At 35.6% G+C, this 20763-nt stretch overlaps 2 protein-coding genes across 2 annotated transcripts; one reads left to right on the top strand and one right to left on the bottom strand.

The window, feature by feature from the left end:
* The first annotated feature begins 5250 nt into the window (after positions 1-5250).
* On the top strand, positions 5251-7286 carry LOC116132618 (probable pectinesterase 53). Its single transcript, XM_031418283.1, has 5 exons — positions 5251-5613; positions 5738-5927; positions 6476-6679; positions 6757-6992; positions 7079-7286. The coding sequence occupies exons 1-5, from the start codon at positions 5255-5257 to the stop codon at positions 7227-7229; spliced, it is 1140 nt and encodes a 379-aa protein (XP_031274143.1). The 5' UTR covers positions 5251-5254; the 3' UTR covers positions 7230-7286.
* A 2731-nt stretch (positions 7287-10017) lies between these two features.
* Positions 10018-12477, bottom strand: LOC116132616 (gibberellin 2-beta-dioxygenase 2-like). Its single transcript, XM_031418280.1, has 3 exons — positions 12019-12477; positions 10373-10751; positions 10018-10291 (listed from the first exon to the last, which is right to left on the bottom strand). Exons 1-3 carry the CDS (start codon positions 12396-12398, stop codon positions 10040-10042), a joined length of 1011 nt encoding a protein of 336 aa, XP_031274140.1. The 5' UTR covers positions 12399-12477; the 3' UTR covers positions 10018-10039.
* Between the last annotated feature and the right edge of the window lie 8286 nt (positions 12478-20763).

Raw genomic sequence — 20763 nt, 5'->3', positions numbered from 1 at the left:
GAAAACTCTGTTGTTTCAAAAAGGTCTAGTTAATAAGAAGATGATGAGAATTTAGATGAGTTTAGGTCGTCAACTCATACACCACACATGCCATATTATGTAAATTATAGATGTAGTTCAAAAATAAAAATCAAAGCAAGAGTGGAATTTATGAAGAAAGAAAATTCAGTTGGTAGAGACAAAGTAAGCACATGTACAGTACAGTACAGACTCAGACTACGTCAAAAGTCATCAAAAGAAGATTGTGTTGTCAGTACTTCTTTCTTGTGGATTTTTTTTCCATGGAACGTATTTGTTAACAGTTTCGTTCCGTTTACCCATCACTTAGTGGGAGACTGAGAGAATAAGAAGAGAGAATTAGAGAAATAAAAAACATATCAGCAGCCAGAGCTTAATTCGAAGGCTTTTGATAAAATTATATATAATAGCCCATATGAAAAAAAGAAGCCCCCTTTGGAGAAGAAGAGTCAATTCAAATGCTATAATTTGTCAGCAGTAAACCCACTTAGTGGATGGATGCGTGGATGAAGGTGGAGGACTTTACTAATATAAATGTAGTCATTGCTTACGTTGGCATGATTGTTCTTCTGCAAAACTCAATTCATCAAAGTCATATGATAACTTGTTTGACATAAACTGAACCATTCATTAGCAGCAGAGATTTGTATATATGTCTTTCTATTACAGGACTTGCCTTGCCTCAACTTTATTACCAGTCATGTGATGTGTCTCAATTGTTTCAGTTGTTGTTATAGCGCTAATTCCCATGATCCAAGAGTAATTATTTCTTACTAATATAATGTTAAACCTCCCAAGCCCGACGTGAGGTTGTGTTGATACCAAACTCTCATATCGGTTAGGAGATGGGGGTCTTAATCGTTTATATAACATAAAATACTCTTATTACCTAGAGGTGCATTTTTAAGGTAAAAGTGTGCGAGTCTACTAGTAGTCCAACCTATAGTCCAAAATAGACAATACCTTTGAGAATCCACCTATCATATGACTGGACTAATATAAAATTACCAAGGGTAAGGTAATATGGGCATATTATTATCATCTCTTTGATTTGATTATAAATTTATAAGCATCATTAGTACGAAGATGATTGTGACAGTGAAATAGCCATGGAAATTCAGTATTGAATATCTTGAGATTCTAATTATTCTACCATTTACTTTAAATTCATTTTTTTTTTTTTTTTTTTTTACATACAGAGAAAAACTAATACCTGAAACCATAAGTCTTTGGGATCTTTATATGTTGATGCATGATTTTAACACCGACGATCTCGCACGTGCAAGTGCTAAGAAAGTCTTAGAAATTACACGTGAATGATTATGAGAGTTGACTATGGTATAGAGATTATATATGTTTGTAGAAACATAAATAATAGATTGACAAGAGAGATTTTTATAGTGGTTCGGATGCTTAAAGCGAATCTTACATCCACTATTATTTTATTATTCTCTAACTATTTTTCTGATATTGCCTGTAAGGCGTACAAAAATTAAGAAATTCTTTATTTACAGAGAAAAAATAATGGTTGAAGCTCTCGTTTGTGCTCAGCTCTCATATGCCCCACCCCCTCTTTCATGAAGAAAGGTGCTCATTTATACCTTTGAAGTCAATGTAATGAGTGTTTTTGCAAGTTGCCTTGACACATGGGAACCACTCCTTAATCCTTATCTTAAAATGGGATAAAATTGATATAAAATATCTTTTTGAGGCGGTTTGGGTTTTGACAGCTAATACCACTTTGTCTTTGAGTGTTTGTTAAACTCTGATTGATGATGTTGACATCAGTGTGCATTTTTGGCAAAACAGAACCCTCCCAATTGTTGGAGTGCATAATTGCACTTCAAAAACTCATGTCTTAGATTTGAATGGATGTCGCACTATAGGCTGCAGTCTCAAACTGAAGAGCTCAAACTATGCCTGACGTGATCGGGTACTGAGAGCTAGGACTGCAATTTAAGCGTTTGGAGCGATCTAAAGCTGAGCGTGATCTGATAATTGACATAAAATGTCTAGTAGATGAATTTTTGTAGAGAACTGAGCATCAGAAGCCCAAACGCACAGCTCAGAGGTCTTAAACGGACAAGCCAACTTAAAATAGTCATAACTTGTGATCCGAAAAGAGTTTTAGAGCTCGTAAGATATCCACGGAAAGCTCGTTCTAAGCACTACGTTGTGGCAACTAGATAACTTGTTGGGACCATTTTCGAGGCCAAAATCCACCATTTCGGCATGTTTCAAGGCTGTTTTAAGTTTTCTACGCATTTTTTCTAATGCTGACAACTAGTTGTGATCTAAGAACTGCCAACTGATCGCGATCTGAGAGCTGAGAACACGATCTGGGGCTATTATCTGAGAACATAAGGAGTGCAATAAAAAAGCGTGAAGCTTGATCTAAGAACACAAGGAGTTTGATTCAGAAAGTGCAAAGCTTGATCTTAGAACTCGAGATCGACGATCTGGGCGCTCAGAAGCACGATATGGCCGCTCAAAAGTGCAATCTAAATTATCTGAACGTGTGATCTCAACAATCTTGAACGGGCGATTTGGATGATCTAAACAGGTGATCTCAAAAATCTTGAACATGCGATCTAGATGCTTGGAAGCACAATCTGGCCGCTCAAGAGCACGACTTGAGTGCTTGAAAGCATGATCTAGCCAGGAGTGCGATCTGAGTGCTCAGAAGCACGATCTGGCTGCTCGGGACGCGATCTGAGTGCTCAAAGCATGATCTGGCTACTCGAGAGCACGATCTAAATGATCTAAACGTGTGGTCTTTACGATCTTGAACGTGCACTTCGGATGCTCGGAAGCACGATCTGGCTGCTCAGGAGCATCATCTGAGTGATATGAACGCGTGATCTCAACGATCTTGAACACGTGATCTCAAGAGCTTGGGAGCTCGATAGCTTAGGAGCTAGAGTGTGGGAGCTCGATGGCTTAGGAGCTAGAGTGTGGGGGCTCGATGGCTTAGGAGCTAGAGTTTGGGAGCTCGATAGCTTAAGAGCTAAAAAGCTTGGGAGCTCGATCTGATATGAGAGATCTAAGCATGCGATCTGAGCGATCTAGCCACGCGATCTGAGAGCTTTGATGCACATGATTTAAACGATCTAGCCATGTGATCTAAGAGCTCTGATGCGCACGATCTAAGCGATCTGGCCACGCGATCTAACAACTCTGATGTGTGCGATCTGGGCAATCTAGGCACGCGATCTGAGAGCTCTAATGCATGCGATCTAAGCGATCTGACCACGCGATCTGAGAGCTCTGATGCGTGCGATTTGGGCAATCTGGGCACGCGATCTAAGAGCTCTAATGCGTGCAATCTAGGCGATCTAGCCACGCAATTTGGGAAATATGATGCGTGTGATCTGAGAGATCTAAATGTGCGATTTGAAGCTAAAGATCAGAGCGGTCTAAGTGTGCGATCTAGCCACACGATCTGAGTGCTCACGCTTCAGTATTTTGACAATAATTTGAGCTGTAGACCTCGGGTTTTAATGATTCTTGGATCATCGGAAAGCTAAATCGAAAGGGTACAACTCTTGCTTACAGCTTTGCCAGATTTAGACTTTATCCTGCTCAGATTTTCACATCTGATAATGTGAAGATTTTGAGGCTTGCTGGAAAAACATGGAGAGCTGATGTGAATCATGACCTTCCTCTAGCGTCAAACTGTTGATGCGTGATTTTGACACCAATAATCTCGCACGTGCAAAGTGCTAAGAAAGTCTTAGAAATTACACGTGAATGATTATGACAGTTGATTATGGTGCAGAGATTATATATGTTTGCAAAAACATAAATAATAGATTGACAATAAAGATTTTTATAGTGGTTCGAATACTTAAAGCGAATCCTAGGTCCATTGTTATTTTATTATTCTCTGACTATTTTTCTGATATTTCCTGTAAAGCATACAAAAATGGAAAAATACTTTATTTACAAATAAAAATAGTGGTTGAAGCTCTCGTTTGTGCCCAACTCTCATATGCCCCGCCCCCTCTTTCGTGAAGAGAGGTGTCCATTTATACCTTTGAGGTTAATGTGATGAGTGTTTTACAAGTCGCCTTGACATGTAGAGACCACTCCTTAATCCTTATTTTAAAATGGGATAGGATTGAAATAAAATATCTACGTTGTCTTTAAGTGCTTGTTGAGCTCTAGTTGGTGGTGGTGACACTGTAAGACATTTATATCTATGTGTATACAGATTTCTTACTAATCACTAATTAATTACAGCTAAAATAAAAATAAAAATAGAAGCAGCAAAGCGGGTTGTACCCAAGTAAATGAATGAGAATAAGAAAGTAAGTTATCGATTAACAACTGGAGTAGAATCAGAGGAATGGTTTGTGGGGAGAGAAGCACGACTTGATCATGCCGCGCCCCCACCAATATGACTTATATGAGCTACTGCATATTCATATTGCGCGTTGGATACTTAAAAGATTGTACGAGGGTGAGGCCAGTTTCTGGTTGCTACTATACTGTGTTAGCCCATCTGCTACTCCAACTCCACAAATCTACTTCTTCACTACAAAATTAATAAATTTGGAAATGGAATACAGCTTTTTCCGCACTCTCTTTATCTTCCCCACCACCATGAAGAAGATTGGATTGGATGCTGCACCCTTACACACAATTTCAGATTTGAGGCTTGGGGGTCCCCATCCCCATTGGCACAAACCGTCAAGCAACAATAATTTACTTCTTAAAATGCCCTTCCATATGATTTCACTACACACTTCTCTGTGCGTTTGTCATTTCATCTAATACTCCTATAGTTTTTCTTTTATACCATTGATTAACAGTTCAACGAACCTGTAGTTTCAGAATCCTATAAATTGGAAATTGTGTATTTTTTTTTTTAAAAAAGGTGTTAGAACTAAATTATGCAAACCTCAATTAATATCTGGAATCCATTAAACAACTTACAAACAAAAAAGACCAAGTAAGTAAAAATATGATAAGTAACCATAAGATTTGAATCAAAAAACTTAATGAAATGAGCAAACATCATTGACAAACAGACAAAAACTTGGGGTTAAATTGTGTATTTTCAGTATGTGTGGATAGCGTAGCACAGGGAGAAGGACATTGTAGTAAATACACCCCTAATGTGAATTTTCATATCCTGGGCCCGGAATATCATGACACCACGCACGCACCCACTAGCATATCTTAAATAGATACACGCACATCAACTCCTTCTCAACTCTAAGACATTCTCGTTATGGCTTCAAAATCCTACTATTTCCATCTCATTCTCTTCCTCATTCCTTTGTTTAATTTTCGTTTGAAATCTTATTCTCAGGATGTAGATAGAGCCTTGGACTATGATAAATGGCTCTTCTGGAACGTCCAAAATCATCGTAGAAAGGCTCTCTTGCAAGCAGAGTCCATCAGTCAAGCTCCAGCGAGCTTTGGCAGGGTGCTTGATGACAAACTGAGCAAGGCTGAGATGAACAAAGTGAGAATAAGTGTTTCTCAAAACGGGACAGGTCATTTCAGAACCATCAGAGAAGCTATTAATAGCATTCCGCCCAACAACACCCGGAGAGTTATATTGGAGATCAAACCAGGTGTTTACAGGTAGACTCATAACATATTTAATGATAATGGCTAACTAAATTCTTATGCAGTCATCGTTCAAGCTGTAAATTTAGTTTAATGCTTGTTTTGCTAATACATACTTACAGCAATGTTAATTTTGCAGGGAAAAGATTGTCGTCCCAAGAACTTTGCCCTTTGTTACATTATTAGGGGATTCCACTAACCCTCCAACTATTACTGGAAATGATACTGCTTCGGTTACTGGAACTGATGGGAAACCATTGAAGACATTTCAAAGCGCAACCGTATCTGTAGATGCTAATTATTTTGTGGCCATCAACATGGTGTTTGAGGTAATTAATTAAACCTTCAACAATTTATATTATCAAGACTAAAGACAAGTTGTTAGCAAACACATTTTCTCTCGCCAAGTTACCCATAATTCAAAACCGTAAGTTAACCATTTTTTTTTTTTTTAAATCCCGGTACTTTTATCATTGCCCTGATAACTACACAAATGTTTATTGCTCATTTAAAGGGTCTCTGTTATTTTTTATACAGTTTTAGAAACTTGTTAGGGTGAAGTGAAAGTCATGATTCAAATTTGAAACGACTGTCTTCGCTGCAATCTTTCTGATATATGGCGAGGCCAACATGGAGATTCCATTGCCGCATGGAATATTACAAAATTCCAGACAAAACCATCTGTTATAGAAACCAAAATACACATGCATGCTCTGATGCTCACGCTTTTCTATAAGAAATGCAGAAAATTTAAAGTTGCAATATCAATTTTATAGCACAATTTATAAATTAAAATTCTAAGCATCAATAAATCTTAGTTTGTTGGCTAAAGAATATATAACAAATACATATAATCAGAATATATTGTTTGTTGCAGAATACAGCCCCACATGTGATTGGATCCGTTGGAGAACAAGCAGTTGCACTTCGTATCTCAGGGACAAAGGCTGCATTTTACAATTGTAGTTTTTATGGTGCTCAAGACACACTTTATGATCACAAAGGCCTCCACTACTTCAATAATTGTTTTATCCAGGGTTCCGTTGACTTCATTTTTGGTTATGGGAGGTCCCTGTATGAGGTGAGTGAAAGCCCAATAGTAGATAAAAATATCCAAGGCCCATATTAGTATTGAAACCCAATGTAAATTGTGTGCAGAACTGCAATTTAAATTCTGTAGCTAAGAAGGTGGCATCTCTCACAGCTCAAAAGCGTTCCAGTTCATCTCTGGAAAGTGGGTTTTCGTTCAAAGATAGTGTGGTAACAGGTAGTGGTATGATTTATCTAGGGAGAGCATGGGGGGATTATTCAAGGGTTGTGTTCTCTTACACCTTCATGGACAAACTTGTTCGTCCACAAGGGTGGAGTGATTGGGGTAAACCAAACCGTGATACGTAAGTAGTTAAAATCATCACTGTTTTTGTTTTATCAAACTAAAATTGGGTTTAGTAACTGTGATTGATGAACTTTTTGAATGCAGTAGGGTGTTCTACGGGGAATACAAATGCTCTGGACCAGGGGCCAACTTCACTGGAAGAGTTCCTTGGGCTCGAATTTTGACAGATGAGGAGGCCCAGCCTTTTACTGGAACTCACTATGTTGATGGAGATACTTGGCTCATTACTCCTTAACTTTAAAATTCTTGAATATAATTATTAATGCACGTTTTAATTAACTAATAAAATGCAATGATGATTTCTTTAAGAAATATTTTAATAACTCCATTAATGCCTGGATATTCATTTTCTCCCAATTGATCCCTTTTTTGCTTAAATAAATACAATAATGTTATTGGTAATATTTGTGATCCACGGCCGAAGACGATTAGATCTGGCTGTGAAATACCATAGATTTGACCGTGAAGTGGCCGTTGTTTCACGGCCATATCTAGCCGTTTTTTTATGGCCTTACTGGAGCACGACCAGCCAGATCTGGCCAATCGTGCGCCATTACAGCGACTATCGACAGTGGTGGCTGGTTGCCGGTAGTGGCTTGGGGTGGGTGGGGGGTGATTTTGCTACAAATTAAAGTTTTAAATGGCTTGAGTGTTTTAGCAAAAATTCAAATATAGGGGGTTAAAAAAAAAGAATAAAATAATAATAATAATATTATTATTATTTAAAAAGGAGGGCAATTTAGTAATCTATATAATATACTCACTTTTTTATCCTTCCAACCAAATATATTATTATAACATACCCACTAATTTATTCCAACCTACCAAACACATTTCTCTAAAGATTCTCTGGTAATCTATCTTTCCAGTAATATAATATTTCCTGAACCAAACGCACCCTTAATGTAATACTAATGCATCACTTTTTATTAACTACCGCCTAAAATCTTTTAAAGCTAAAATAATTATATGCATACTAATATCATCATCACTGATAATTAAGCTCGAGTTTTGAAAATTATAAAATTCTCAGCTAATTCAACTATAGGAAAGAAAATGAAGAAAAAATAATAATTGATGGATCAGAAACTTAAACTTGACTGCCCAAATAGATTTTTAGTAATCCAAATTTGGACGACGCCTGCCTTTTGTGAAGGATGGAATAGCTTGATCAGTGATCACCATCAAAATTATTACACTTTGTTCCCAATTAACATATTTGCTTTAAAAAATAAAAAATGAAAAGTTTACATCAAATTAAATAAGATATAGTTTGAGTTACAAGGTAAAAGGATACATACATGATACATATATAAGATTGAAATGAGCAACAACAGAGCAGCTATGGGTTTTAAGGCCAAGAGCAAAACTCAGGAAGTTTCCAGGCCTGGACATCTTCATCCTTACTGCAAAAACTACAAACAGAACCATGTATATGTAGCTCACCACTAGAAAATGCCTTGGTTTTTCCCATGTTATGACTGGTGGCGATATTTGTGTCCTTTGCTATATGACCCGGAAAATCATTGTCACAGCAGCGGCTTCTAATTAGTGCTTCAAAGAACAACAACAAAGAAGCCATTAAGGCATTTGAAATGAAGGCTTGGCAAGGGAGATTAATAGGCACATCTGGAAGCTCCCCACGTTTCTCTATTTAACCTAACTTCCTTGATTTTAACTACCCTTTTGAATTCATGAAACAAGAAAAAGAAATCTTTAACATGAAATGACAGCCAATAGTCTGTATTTTGTTGGATGAAATTTAGAGACATAATTGTTGTTTGCTGAGTTTTTTGATGGGCATTATTGGAATATTATTAGATGAAGACTCTGATTTTGAAGTAGCTTCTTCATGCAGCAAGTACTTTCTCATAATTAAGAAATAAATTACAAAAAGAAATTCATTCGTGCCATTTAAGTTTCATTTGAGTCTTTTACAGGAGTCAATGAGCGTTGAGCTACCTTATGTAAGAGAATTAAAGAACTGTATAAACAATGATGGAGTATTGAAATCTAATCTCACCCATCCTCTGAATTAATTGGTTGGCCAATCAAAATATCGAGGGTTAGATCAATCAAGTGCATGGCTTCACTGGGACCAAATTATAATCATCCCTTTGAATGGTTATTATTTTATCCATTGCTCGTCTTAATGGGTAATAAATTTTATAATAAGGTCGTCAAACAAGAAAAGAAATTGGTGGGGCATGTGGGTGGTTTTCATGAGAAGGACGGAAATATTCTTAATTTAATAAATCCAAGTAATTATCTTTACAAGGTCATCAAAATCATATTAATTAGTCAAAGGGACAATTAGGTTAGTATCTTTAATTAGCATAAAAGCTAGTTTTGAGTCAATATCTCGTTTCTTTTCTTACCTAGAAATGGCTATTTCACAAGGCACAGTTTATGGTAGATGGAACTAACCAGCTTGGTCGTCATTGTTGGTGGGATGGATGGATAAAGGCATACCAAGATAACCTTTTTTAACAATGATAAACATCTTAATTGTTATTTGGTTTATATACAGCTAGCTACAGTATGTAAATGCATGATGCAGACCTGAATTTGTGAACATAATTGGATCAAATGAATATGACAAAAAATCAATTTTTAGATAAACGTAAGAGCTGTGACAGTTGGTAACTTGGTATCATGTAATTTTCTTAGGTATACATAATTAAATCAATTAATGAACATAACTACCAATATCACGTCTCAGCATAAACAATCAAATTCTGTATACTATATATACGACCGTCAATTCAATTAACATATTATTGTATAAGTTCACATGTTCAAAAGCTCAAGTTTTATTCAGATGTAGACCAAGATTTGGGAATTTGTAAATAAGTTTACATGTTTTATTTATTGACTCTATGATAACACGCGTAAACATTTCCATTAAGTACAAATACAATATAAGATTTACCATCTAAATGCTGAATTAATTAATGGAGTCGAATTTTGTGGGGTATATACAGGTAGCTAATGACATAAATCATAATATATATATATGTTATACCAGTTATGATATGATGCGATTTAATCGTCGGCATTAATCTTGAATTGGTCAAGACGTGTATCCCCCAGCTTTAAAGAGTAGACAGCTTGTTTATATTGATTCCAAGTGAAGGGCTTATATAGATTTGGTCTGTCAGAAGATATCATCTCTGGGAGAGAATTAATCCACGCATCTAGTGGTGGTGCCCCAAAGTACACCATTGACATTCTTGGCTTCATTGAGTTTGCCATTGCCCTATGTCTTACACTTGTAAATCTCCCATTTGTCAGAACCTGAGAATCATTTCATTTTATTATTATTATTATTATTATTATTATTATTATTATTATGAATAAATAATAGCAATTGCTAACCTGTAATGCATCACCAACAAGCACGTAGAATTGGGTGGGGTCAGGTGGGACTGGAACCCACAACCCATCATGTAAAGAGATTTGAAAGCCTCCCACATCGTTAGATCTCAAAAGGGTCAAGATCTGAGGGTCAGAGTGCTCCCCAAATCCAACTCTATTGTTTAAAGAGTGATGCTGGTGATGACGTTTAGTTGATGGGTCCCATTCCCAATGGTTGAGAGGAGGATAATGATTTAGCCTAAGAAGTGAGTCACTGTGAACATCTCTGATGAGTCTACTGAAGACGAACTTATCTGGGACCCCCAATCCCTCAGCCAGTAGATCAAGAATTTGGCATGTTAATTCTCTAATCGCTCCTACATAATCATTCACCGCACAACTGCAAAAAGCAAACACATAACATAATATAAAAGACAAAGAATATGCTATTTTAAGACTCATTCCTTTATTTAGAAAAAAACATTTACTGCATCGCCACATGTTATTATAGTAAACTTAGGATAAGAAAGTTCCAACTTTTCTTTGATTTGATAGTGTAGTTATTGAGTTCTTTCTGACTAACATCCTAATTATAATACATTTCTGCCTGCCAGTGCCAGCTGCCGGGAAAAGAGAAGATCTAACAATTACATGGCCATCCAATTCACCAAAATACAGCTCAGATTTTCTCAAAACTGATCATTAGATGACTTTAATTCTAAGTTTCTAACATGGTCATAAATAACATGATAACAAAATCATTTTTGGTTTTGAAAAAATAATGCATGACAACAAAGTGTTACAAATTAATTTTAAGTCATGCCTCTTTCTCCAACTCATTTGGACACTCCCAAATCCTAATCAAGAAGCATCCCATGTTGCCTTTTACAATCCTACCCTGTTCAAACCACTTAATTTAGCTAGATATTAATTAATTAACTCCACTCTCGAATCTCCATTTGGGGTTGCAGTTGCACGTGTGGTCTTGACTATAACTCCATTAAATAAGCATTTGTTTAATTAATTAAACCAAACAAGAAGTAGCCTGTTGATGCTCAAATTGAACTAAATGGAGCCCATGAAAGAGTGACTTCCAACTAGAATTCTTAAATTATCATCCAAACTGAACTAGTTGTACCATATTGAGCAGAGTCCGTGAAATCAAACTAATCAAGGACACCAAATGATTTTAAAATTATAAAGTAAACCCTTCAACCTAGCAGTCTGATATATAATTTATATTTATTTAACACTTTCTTTTTTCATAAAGGAAGGTTGTCCCTTTCTAGGATGCTAACCATTAACACTAAACAATCTCCCACCATTTCATCTGCAAAATTATATTCCCTTATATTCCGGCCCCAAACTGCTAACAATTCAAAGTTGCTTGCAAATGACAAAGTTCAAGTGTTTAGGCCCGTACTGAGCATTAAACAATTTAGTTATACAAACACGCCACAAATTGAGCATAAACCCCGTGAACCTGTATTACACTAAACCAACACAAACCAAAACCATTTTCGCTCTCCTTTAATTCTTCTTATTACCACTCTTTCCAAATATCAAAGTGAACTTTAAATTGTTAGATCAACCCATGATGTAATATAATCTCTTATTTGATCCACATTGAAGTATAAAATTTAAAGTATAGAAGAAGTAAATAGTACCTGAAATTTAAAGGGTCATTTGAGATAGCTCTGGATCTTTCAGCTATGGAGAAAGGATTTGTATGAAGAAGTAAATACTCAAGCTCACCCGAATCACCATTTAAGCCGATGTTCTTGGAACCATAACCAAAAGGCCTAGCAGGCCCAGCTCGTTGTTTTTCCACAGCCGGTTTTGCAAAAAAATCAGTCCCTTCCTCTTCCAATCTTGATATTACCTCCTTGGGCACGCCGTGGTTAGTGACCTTAAAGAATCCATACTCTTCACATGCTTTTACGATTAGCTCCAATAATTTTGGCTTACTGAGAGAAAGATCAATGGTAGGAATCCCGACCGCTCTTGTTTTCTTGGTTCGCATTGGAGACGGAGAAGGGACAACCATTCTTGTTTTTGACAAGGTTGAATGAAATGATCGAAGATGACAAGAAGAATTTGAGTTTGAACTTTCAAAGACTTTGAAGAAGCTGGTGTGATCATGGCTGGAGGGGTGCTTAATATATCTATATATACACACGCACACACACAAGAGAAAGAGAGTGGGAGAATGAATATTATAATCATTTTTATGCTGGGTAAGGGTAGGCGGTTTTAATGATTATAAAATTAAAATCAATATCGTGAATTTAGGAGACGTGGACTTTGTATATTATGACAGTCCAAGAAAAAATTAAAAAAAATGTGAACATTTTTATATTATATGAACAAAGTGAAACATAAAAAAAAAAAAAAAAAAAAAAAAAAAAAATCCACGCTCGTGTGGTGAGAAGTGGCTTACATTAGGTGGGGAAAGAGGTTGAGAGCCAACCTGGTAGCGGCTGTTTGTCTCCTTTAATTGGTTTTTGTTTACTACGCTTTTGAAAAGCGTCTGGGTATTGTTTTCATTACATATTACGCGTATTTTTGAATTTTGACCTTTTCATCTTTGACTAAGAAATATACGATCTTTGACTCTCTTAAGTTTTCACCGTCGTCGCAGTCCCCTCTAAACTCTACCTTTTCTAGTGGAAAGAGACCATACGGTCTCCCATTTTCTCTTAAATCTTATCAATACTCTTTCAAATTCTCATGGACCTTGTAATTAATGACAATAATCGTTGTTTATTTTGGATAACGATCATTATTTTGATATGACTATTATCTTTCTTTATATATCATTTCTTTAATGATATCAAAAATTATATTTTAAACCTCTTCCTAACCATTCTTTTATATATGTTTTTTAATTGTTTCACCAATTATTATCGCAATGGAGTGAAATTTACAACCTAATTAATTAACATTAATCACTACTAAATCATGGAGATTAAAACGAAGAAAATAATTAAAACTATAAAAGGTACACCGACAATAGATTGCAGCATGATGCTTGAAAGGGTATTGTCTATGTCTGCAATGACATTTACTGTTTCTGGAAGAATTCTTTTTTTTTTTTTTTTGCTTTTGATTTTTTAATTTAAAGGAAATTAAATTTCTGTTGTTACAACTACTGTTGAGGATAGATTGATGATAGAAATGTAAGGAATGGAGCATGTGTTATGCAGAGCAGAATTAGGCAATGAACTAATTAATTAATTAGATCCCACATGCAGATGACTTTGTTTGGTAATCTGAAATACAATAAAAATATGTTACCCTCATTAAATTAAGTTGTTTTGTTCATTAGTTGTTGGGAAAACATTAATATATATTTAGAATTTAAGTAACTTGATTCCTCTAAACTATTCCAAAAGAACTTCAAAAACATATTCAAGAAATTTCTTGTTTCATATATGTATATAAACGTATTCTTGAATATTGATCCCTCACTGAAGAAACATTAGTGTAGGTGAGCTACTGTATAACCAACTATTCATAGCTGAGAATTTCATGGATAATCAAAACAACACAAATATGCCTCTTTGGAGTTATGGGGGGCCGAGGTCATATTCTAAATGTTGCAAAATCAATACCATTCATGTTTTCTTTTCATATATTAAATCAAAGAATTAATAAATGACGAATCATGAAGGGCCATCCATCATACAGTTTTCTGATCCATAAAGGTCATCAAATGATATGATACCATAGTAGATGATTTTGGACCTTCTAGTGGCCAGAGCTAGATGAGAAAATCAACACCACAGAAACTCCTCCTCTGTTTTTTTTTTTTTTAACTTAAATTTAAGCACCGTTTCTCAGGTGCAACATTTAGGTCATGACTCTGTACTAGTATTAAATATCCTGCGCACGGAAATCAAAAATCAATACATTTGGTCCAGGATTCATAATTAAGGATCTCAATCCAAAGCATTCAATCCCACAGTTCAATAAATAACCTGTCCACTTAATCAAATTGCCGTTGGTCACCAAAGTTTAGACAACCACTAAAAGAAGAAGAAAAAGTAGCCCAAAATTAATGCAGCAGTTTGCTTTTAATAATGTCATAGAAAAAACCCAATTAATATAGTTACTTTAATGTCGAATCTTTAGTGTGATAATTGATGATTAGACTATGATTTCAGAAAGAAAAAAATATATTATTTTATCATCAATCCCGGAGTATTATGGTTGGCTTTCCTCTAAACAAGACCCTTAATTCCATGAGGAAGGCCGGCTAGCGCGGGACATGTAGACCAGAGAGAAAGCATTAATTTAATTTTAAAGATATTCAGACCACAGGGATTTGCATTTGCTTTCAAATTCAAATAATTTGTGACAAAAAGCAGGTGGGTTCGCTATTCTTCCTCGCTTGCCACATGGCATCCCCTCAATACCCCTTGTCCTTCGCGGGCCCTCCTCATTTATCGATGAGTTTTGCCGACATTTATTAATTAAGCTTTATTATTTTTGAGTGATTTATATTTTGACGTTACTTGATAGGACATGTTGCATGCAATTATTAGTGCATGTTTGGACTTTGGATAATTGTTTAGTTTTACCACAAATATAAGAACTGAGTTCCTTTTATGGATTTATCAAGTTAAATTTAATTATTTAAAATGTTTTGAGAGCAGAGAAAGAGGCATTGAATTTAGATAATTAGACTTTATAGCCAGTTAATTATTAGTAAACGAGCGTCAGAAAGTTTTGATGTTAACCACTCCACTCCCACTATAAGCAGTGGTTGGCGGACCTACACAGCCTACCAATAACTGTCAATTAGTGGGCGAGTTTGATAGATAGGCAACCCAAGCCAATAATGATGATTAAATAAGTAAATCATCTATTGACTATTGACTGGAATACTGTTTCTTAATTAAATCATGGACTCAATTTAAGAAAAATTTAGTGAAATTAACGTTAAAGGTTGTTCAATTTGCAATTCCACAAATTTTTATTATATATTCGGAAAACCTTTTACTTTAGATTGTATTAAATATTAAATTTTAATTAAAAAAAATAAAGTAGTATAATAATTGGGAAACAAAAAGGAAAAGAAGAGAGAAGGTAGGCATGTAGGTCACAGAGAAGAAAGCTTTGGGCAGTTGACAATCATTTTCGGTTGTCCTAGCTTTGGCTGTAGGTTAGATGGTTCCTTTGCCATGATAATGATTCTAATATTGTTATGATAATGACAATTAAATTAAAACTAAATTAATAGGGAGAACGTCATTTTCCCTCCAAGATTTGGCAAAACGACACTTGCCCACCCGTTAAGTTTCAAATCGACACTTTCCCACCCTCCATTATGTTCTGTTAAGAAAATCCATTATGAAGAAAGGCAAGATGGTCAATTTACATGAAGCCTCATAAATCAAAATTTAAAAATTGAAATATGTTATTTCCTTTCCTTCTCTTTTTTTTTTTTCTTTATATTTTCTTCGCCATCATCTCTTCCTTCTCCGCTAGAGGTTGCGACGCCGAAATAACCTGCAACTGCTAGCTGGGTGGTGGCGTCGCAACCTTCAGCCACAAGCTAGGCTAGCTGTGACACTACCAACTCAGCTCGTAGCCAACCAAATCGCAGCCGAAGGCAGTGTCACAAACACCCAGCTCGACTGTGACATTGACACCGACACCGACACTGACACCGACATCGACATTGCAACCCCCTTTTCATTTCCTGCACACAATTTTTCTTTTGGATCTTATGGTCTATGGGTTTGTGATTTTGGGGGTTTTTTTGTGGATTTTCAGTGGTTGGAGGATTTGAAGATTCTTTTCTTGAAACGGGTGTTTTGCATTTGTTGGATGTTGAATTTTGTGTTGTGTGGGTATTGTGAAAAGAGTTTGTATATGAATTTTAATTGTTAAATTTCAGCAGAGATAAAAAAAACTTCAACGGTTTTGCTGGATGTTATGTTGTATTGTTTGGGTTCCTGAAAAAAATCTGTATATGAATTTCAATTGAATAATATCATTAGAGATTGGAAATTTTAATGGGTTTGGTGGAGGAAATATAAGAAGAAGATGATGTGGGCGTAATACATTTGGTGAAGGAAGGAGAAGAAGAACATGATTTTGGCATAATACATTTGGTGGAAGGAGAAGAAGAAGAAGATGGACAGCAAGAAATTAAGGTTGGAGAATGAAGGAGAGATGTTAGAGAACCGATGTGCGTTTGAGGTTTTTGGATAGTGGGTACTCTAGTCTATGTGAATACTAGAAAAATAAAAATTTGACTCTGCAAAATGTTGTTGTTGTCCCAAAGAGTGTGTGTGGTGTGTGTAACGCCCAATTTGAGGTACGTCCCTTATATGTGTTTAATAGCCTTTAAATGTTGTTGGTTAGTCCTTAGTTAAGTTGGCAGGGTGGTATTGTAGTGTGGTTGCCCTGAATTTAGTGAAGACTTGGCGAAGTTGGGAACTACAGACTTCGCCGGGGCGAAGAATAAGCATTGCCGCGGCGAAGAAAAATCTTCGTTGGGGCGACGAGCTGGCTGAATTTCTTGAGAAGTTTCTAGAGGAATTTTCCATAGGGGTAAAGTGACCATTCTACCCCTAATTAGCAGGAAAAGTGGGAAGTGAAATGTAAGAAAACTTCATGGAGAATGCATTAGAGATGGGGTTGTATGTGTAAAGAATTAAAGGGTAAAGGTGGAATTTCTACGAAAGTGTAAAGGCAAAATGGGAACAAATGCATGCATGTTACCATGATTTCCATCATGGTTAGTGAGAAGAAGAAAGAAAGAATAGAGAGTAAGAAACAGCAAAGAGTAAGAAAGAACAGAGAGAATAAGAAAGAAAGAAAAGAACAGTGAGAACTGGAAACAGTGAACGAAAAGAGAAAGAATGAAGAAGAGAAGTATAGAGTAGGGAAATAACCAAAGTATAAGTTGCAGGGATAGAAGAGTAGAGGATTTACTTACTGAACATTTTGTGCTCACCCTGTTGTTTTTCCATGTTTTGCAGGAAATAGGTGAGAAGCGATCAAATGGAAGTCAAGAAGCGGAGAGAAATGGCACCACTGTCCACCATTGTACAAACTTTTGTTTGTGTTATTTTGTATTATGTAAAAAATTATATGTTAAGTATAGAGAAAATTTTGGGCCTATCTACTTTTCATTCAATAAATATGTATGTTTTCATAATATAATTTCTAAATATAGTAGTAGAAAAGAAGCTATTACAGTGTGGACAGTGAAGAAGTGAAAGGAGAGACATGAACCAATAAAAAAAAAAAAAAAAAAACTGATTTGGTTCTGTCATGTTTCTGCTTCTTCTCTCTCTATAGAATTTTCTCAAGGCCGAACGACTTACGCATACATAAGGTTTGTCGAAACGATAAGTTGGTACCCAAAAGGTTTTGAAACGACAAATACGTACCTTCCGTCATGTTTTGTTAGTGATTTTCGTTTGATAATAGTGAAAAGACTAAAATGCCCCTGAAAGTTTAATATTTTAGTTTTTTATAAATTTAAAAATTTCTAAAAAACCCCATAGGTTTGCTAATTTGATTAAATACCCCAATATATAAAAATTTTATAAAATAACAAAAACACTCCCGCCACCCGCAGTGCCAGATTCCGGCCACCACCGTCAAAATTTGGCCGGAAAATTGTATTACGACACAGACCCATCGGATATGTGTCGTAACGCATAGATCTGACATTTTCCGACAAGATCCGTGGCTAATCTGGCCAGAAAAGGCCATATCTACGGCCAGATCTGGCCATAGAGGCCGGAATCTTGCTAGAAAATTTTCGGCCTCGACGGCCAAATCTGGTCTTTTCTGGCCAGATCCTGCACGGATCTGGCCGGAAAATGCCAGATCGACGTGTTACGACACAGATTCGACGGGTCTGTGTCGTAACACAATTTTCCGGCCAGATTCCTGCAGTGGTGGCCGGAATCTGGCACTGCGGGTGGCGGGGGTGTTTTTGTTATTTTATAAAAATTTTATATATTAGGGTATTTAGTCAAATTAACAAACCTAGGGGGTTTTTTAGAAATTTTTAAATTTATAAAAAACTAAAATATTAAACTTTCAAGGGCATTTTAGTCTTTTCACTATTATCAAACGAAAATCAATAACAGAACATGACGGAAGGTACCTATTTGTCGTTTCAAAACCTTTTAAGTACCAACTTGTCGTTTCGACAAACCTTGGGTATGCGTAAGTAGTTCTCCCTTTTCTCAATGCTTATTTTGATAGAATAATACTTTGGGTACTAATGGATGGGTACTAATTTGTATACTAACTAAAGCATAGTACCCGTACTATGTGCATAGTACGGGTACTATGCTTTAGTTAGTACACAAATTTGTACTCATCTATTAGTACCCATAGCATCACTCATTTTGATAACCCCCCAGCAACCTTTTATTACTGCTCAACTGTAGAGTATTGTTATTGTTAATGGGAATGTAAATTTACAATTTGTCTCTCTAACTTTTTAATAAAAATATGTTTTACTAGAATTTAAGTAAAATTTATATACAATTTTCAAATTTAAAGAGAGGGTATATTGGTAATTGACTGTTGCATGACATAAAGTAATAAAAAAATTTATTAAATCAAATAGCAAAGGGTATTTTTGTCTTTATAGTCAAATCGTAACGGATTTTACAACGGAATATATTGGTGGGTGGAAAAGTGTCGTTTTGAAACTTGACAGGTGGAAAAGTGTCATTTCGCCAAACCTTGGGTCAGAAATAGTGGTTCTCCCAAATTAATATTTAATACCATTTATTTATGTTACAAGTTACCAGGTTGAATGAATTTTGTTCGTTTTAACTTATTTTTTGTGTGCAAGTTACTCAATGACACAAGTAATTACATAAACTCAATTATCAATAAAAAAATTTATGGGTGAGCATGGGTAAAAAGTTGAATCGAATTCGGCCTTGTGCGGGTTTGGGTTTGGGTCTGATTCCACCACTTCAAGAATTGTACCTAGAACCGAAGTCCGGGTACTCAGGGTGGAACTGATGGGTACCCAGGTGCATTTGTTATTTTTATAAATTGTTGGAGTGTATTTGTAATTTTAGGGGTATATTTGTCATTTTTTAGACTATCAGGGTGGTATAAAAATTTATAGAATATCTGGAACCGGAACTTGTAACATAGGTTTTGATTTTGGATATCCATGAGCCGAAACCAATCGGTTCTGATTTCAGTTCCAAATCCAAGGAATCGACAGGTTTTGGTTCTTTGCAATTTGACCAGGTACCCAGACCCGCTCACATTTAAAAATAAATACATGATAACACAATTTATTTATTTTTATTGTAATAAACATAATCTCACTTACGTTGCAATCTCAGATTACTCTCACCAATTGCGATCGCGGAGGAGAATGGTTATCAGAGAAACAGTAGATGATTTATGACAGGAAGATAGGATCAATTTAGTCAAAACTGTGAACCAATCGAATTTAGAAACCTAATTTAAAGCTTCCATTTGTATGCGATATTTTATGGCGGAAAATGAAAGTGAAAACGACGACGGAAACAAATTAACACGTCTAAAAGACAGCTTTACGTATATGCCACGGCAGTAATTAGTATAATTTGATGGCTATGACTGTGAATGCCTTCATTTTCTTGATCACTGCAACTTTCTGAATCTATAAATTATTTTAATTAAGCATGTCAAGAAGAAAACGCTGCCATTTGCATTTCTATATGTATGACACATAAATTCAAAAAACAACAAAGGCATAAAAGATTAAAACTACAAAACAAGAGCAAAAAATGCGTAGAATAAATAAATGAATAATGACCCAATAATATATTAAGAACAACGACACAATTGTGGATCTGTGTGTGAAGTGACCACATAAGACCAAACAACAGCTTGAAAACATAAATTTCTATATCTAATTATTACGCTTAAATCAACAGCAAAACATCAAATGTGACATTAACATATTACATATACATCTCTCTCTACAGCGCAAACTAATCTTGGAGGCTTGCTATTTTACTCTACTCTTAGTCGGCAATGAAAAAGTATGTTGAATGCTAAAATAGTTGTAGTTAATGAGTCAAAAGAGGTCGTTCCTAGGCTTTAAATTAAACAAAATGATCCCTTTCATACAACAATTGCCACACTAAGATTTTCCTAGGAGATTTTGTTTGGCAGTAGTTAAGAAACATAAATTATTGACAACAGAATTTATGTCGTGCAAGTCTGTTGGTTGCCAGTTGGAGTGTTTCTACAGCACTGAGTAATTCTATTAATCTAACCAATACCATTACTGTCCCACATCAACCAAATCCGAATAGGTTCATGCCTTAAACAGCAAGTATTAATAAATCCATTAAAATGGTACAAACAAGTTGATTACTGCTCAGGCATTGACAAATGGTAAAACAACAATCAGA

The sequence above is a fragment of the Pistacia vera genome, unplaced genomic scaffold (genome assembly GCF_008641045.1).
Source record: "Pistacia vera cultivar Batoury unplaced genomic scaffold, PisVer_v2 Contig256, whole genome shotgun sequence".
Lineage (NCBI taxonomy): Eukaryota > Viridiplantae > Streptophyta > Magnoliopsida > Sapindales > Anacardiaceae > Pistacia > Pistacia vera.
The sequence above is the reverse complement of the archived record's forward strand: the minus strand, read 5'-3'. Positions and strand labels throughout refer to the sequence as shown.

Coding starts and splice junctions, on each gene's coding strand:
- LOC116132618 (XM_031418283.1), top strand. CDS start 5,255: ATGGCTTCAAAATCCTACTATTTCCATCTCATTCTCTTCCTCATTCCT. Junction 5,928..6,475: donor CCATCAACATGGTGTTTGAG/GTAATTAATTAA, acceptor TGTTTGTTGCAG/AATACAGCCCCACATGTGAT. Junction 6,680..6,756: donor ATGGGAGGTCCCTGTATGAG/GTGAGTGAAAGC, acceptor AATTGTGTGCAG/AACTGCAATTTAAATTCTGT.
- LOC116132616 (XM_031418280.1), bottom strand. CDS start 12,398: ATGGTTGTCCCTTCTCCGTCTCCAATGCGAACCAAGAAAACAAGAGCG. Junction 10,752..12,018: donor AATGACCCTTTAAATTTCAG/GTACTATTTACT, acceptor TGCTTTTTGCAG/TTGTGCGGTGAATGATTATG. Junction 10,292..10,372: donor TTGTTGGTGATGCATTACAG/GTTAGCAATTGC, acceptor AATGATTCTCAG/GTTCTGACAAATGGGAGATT.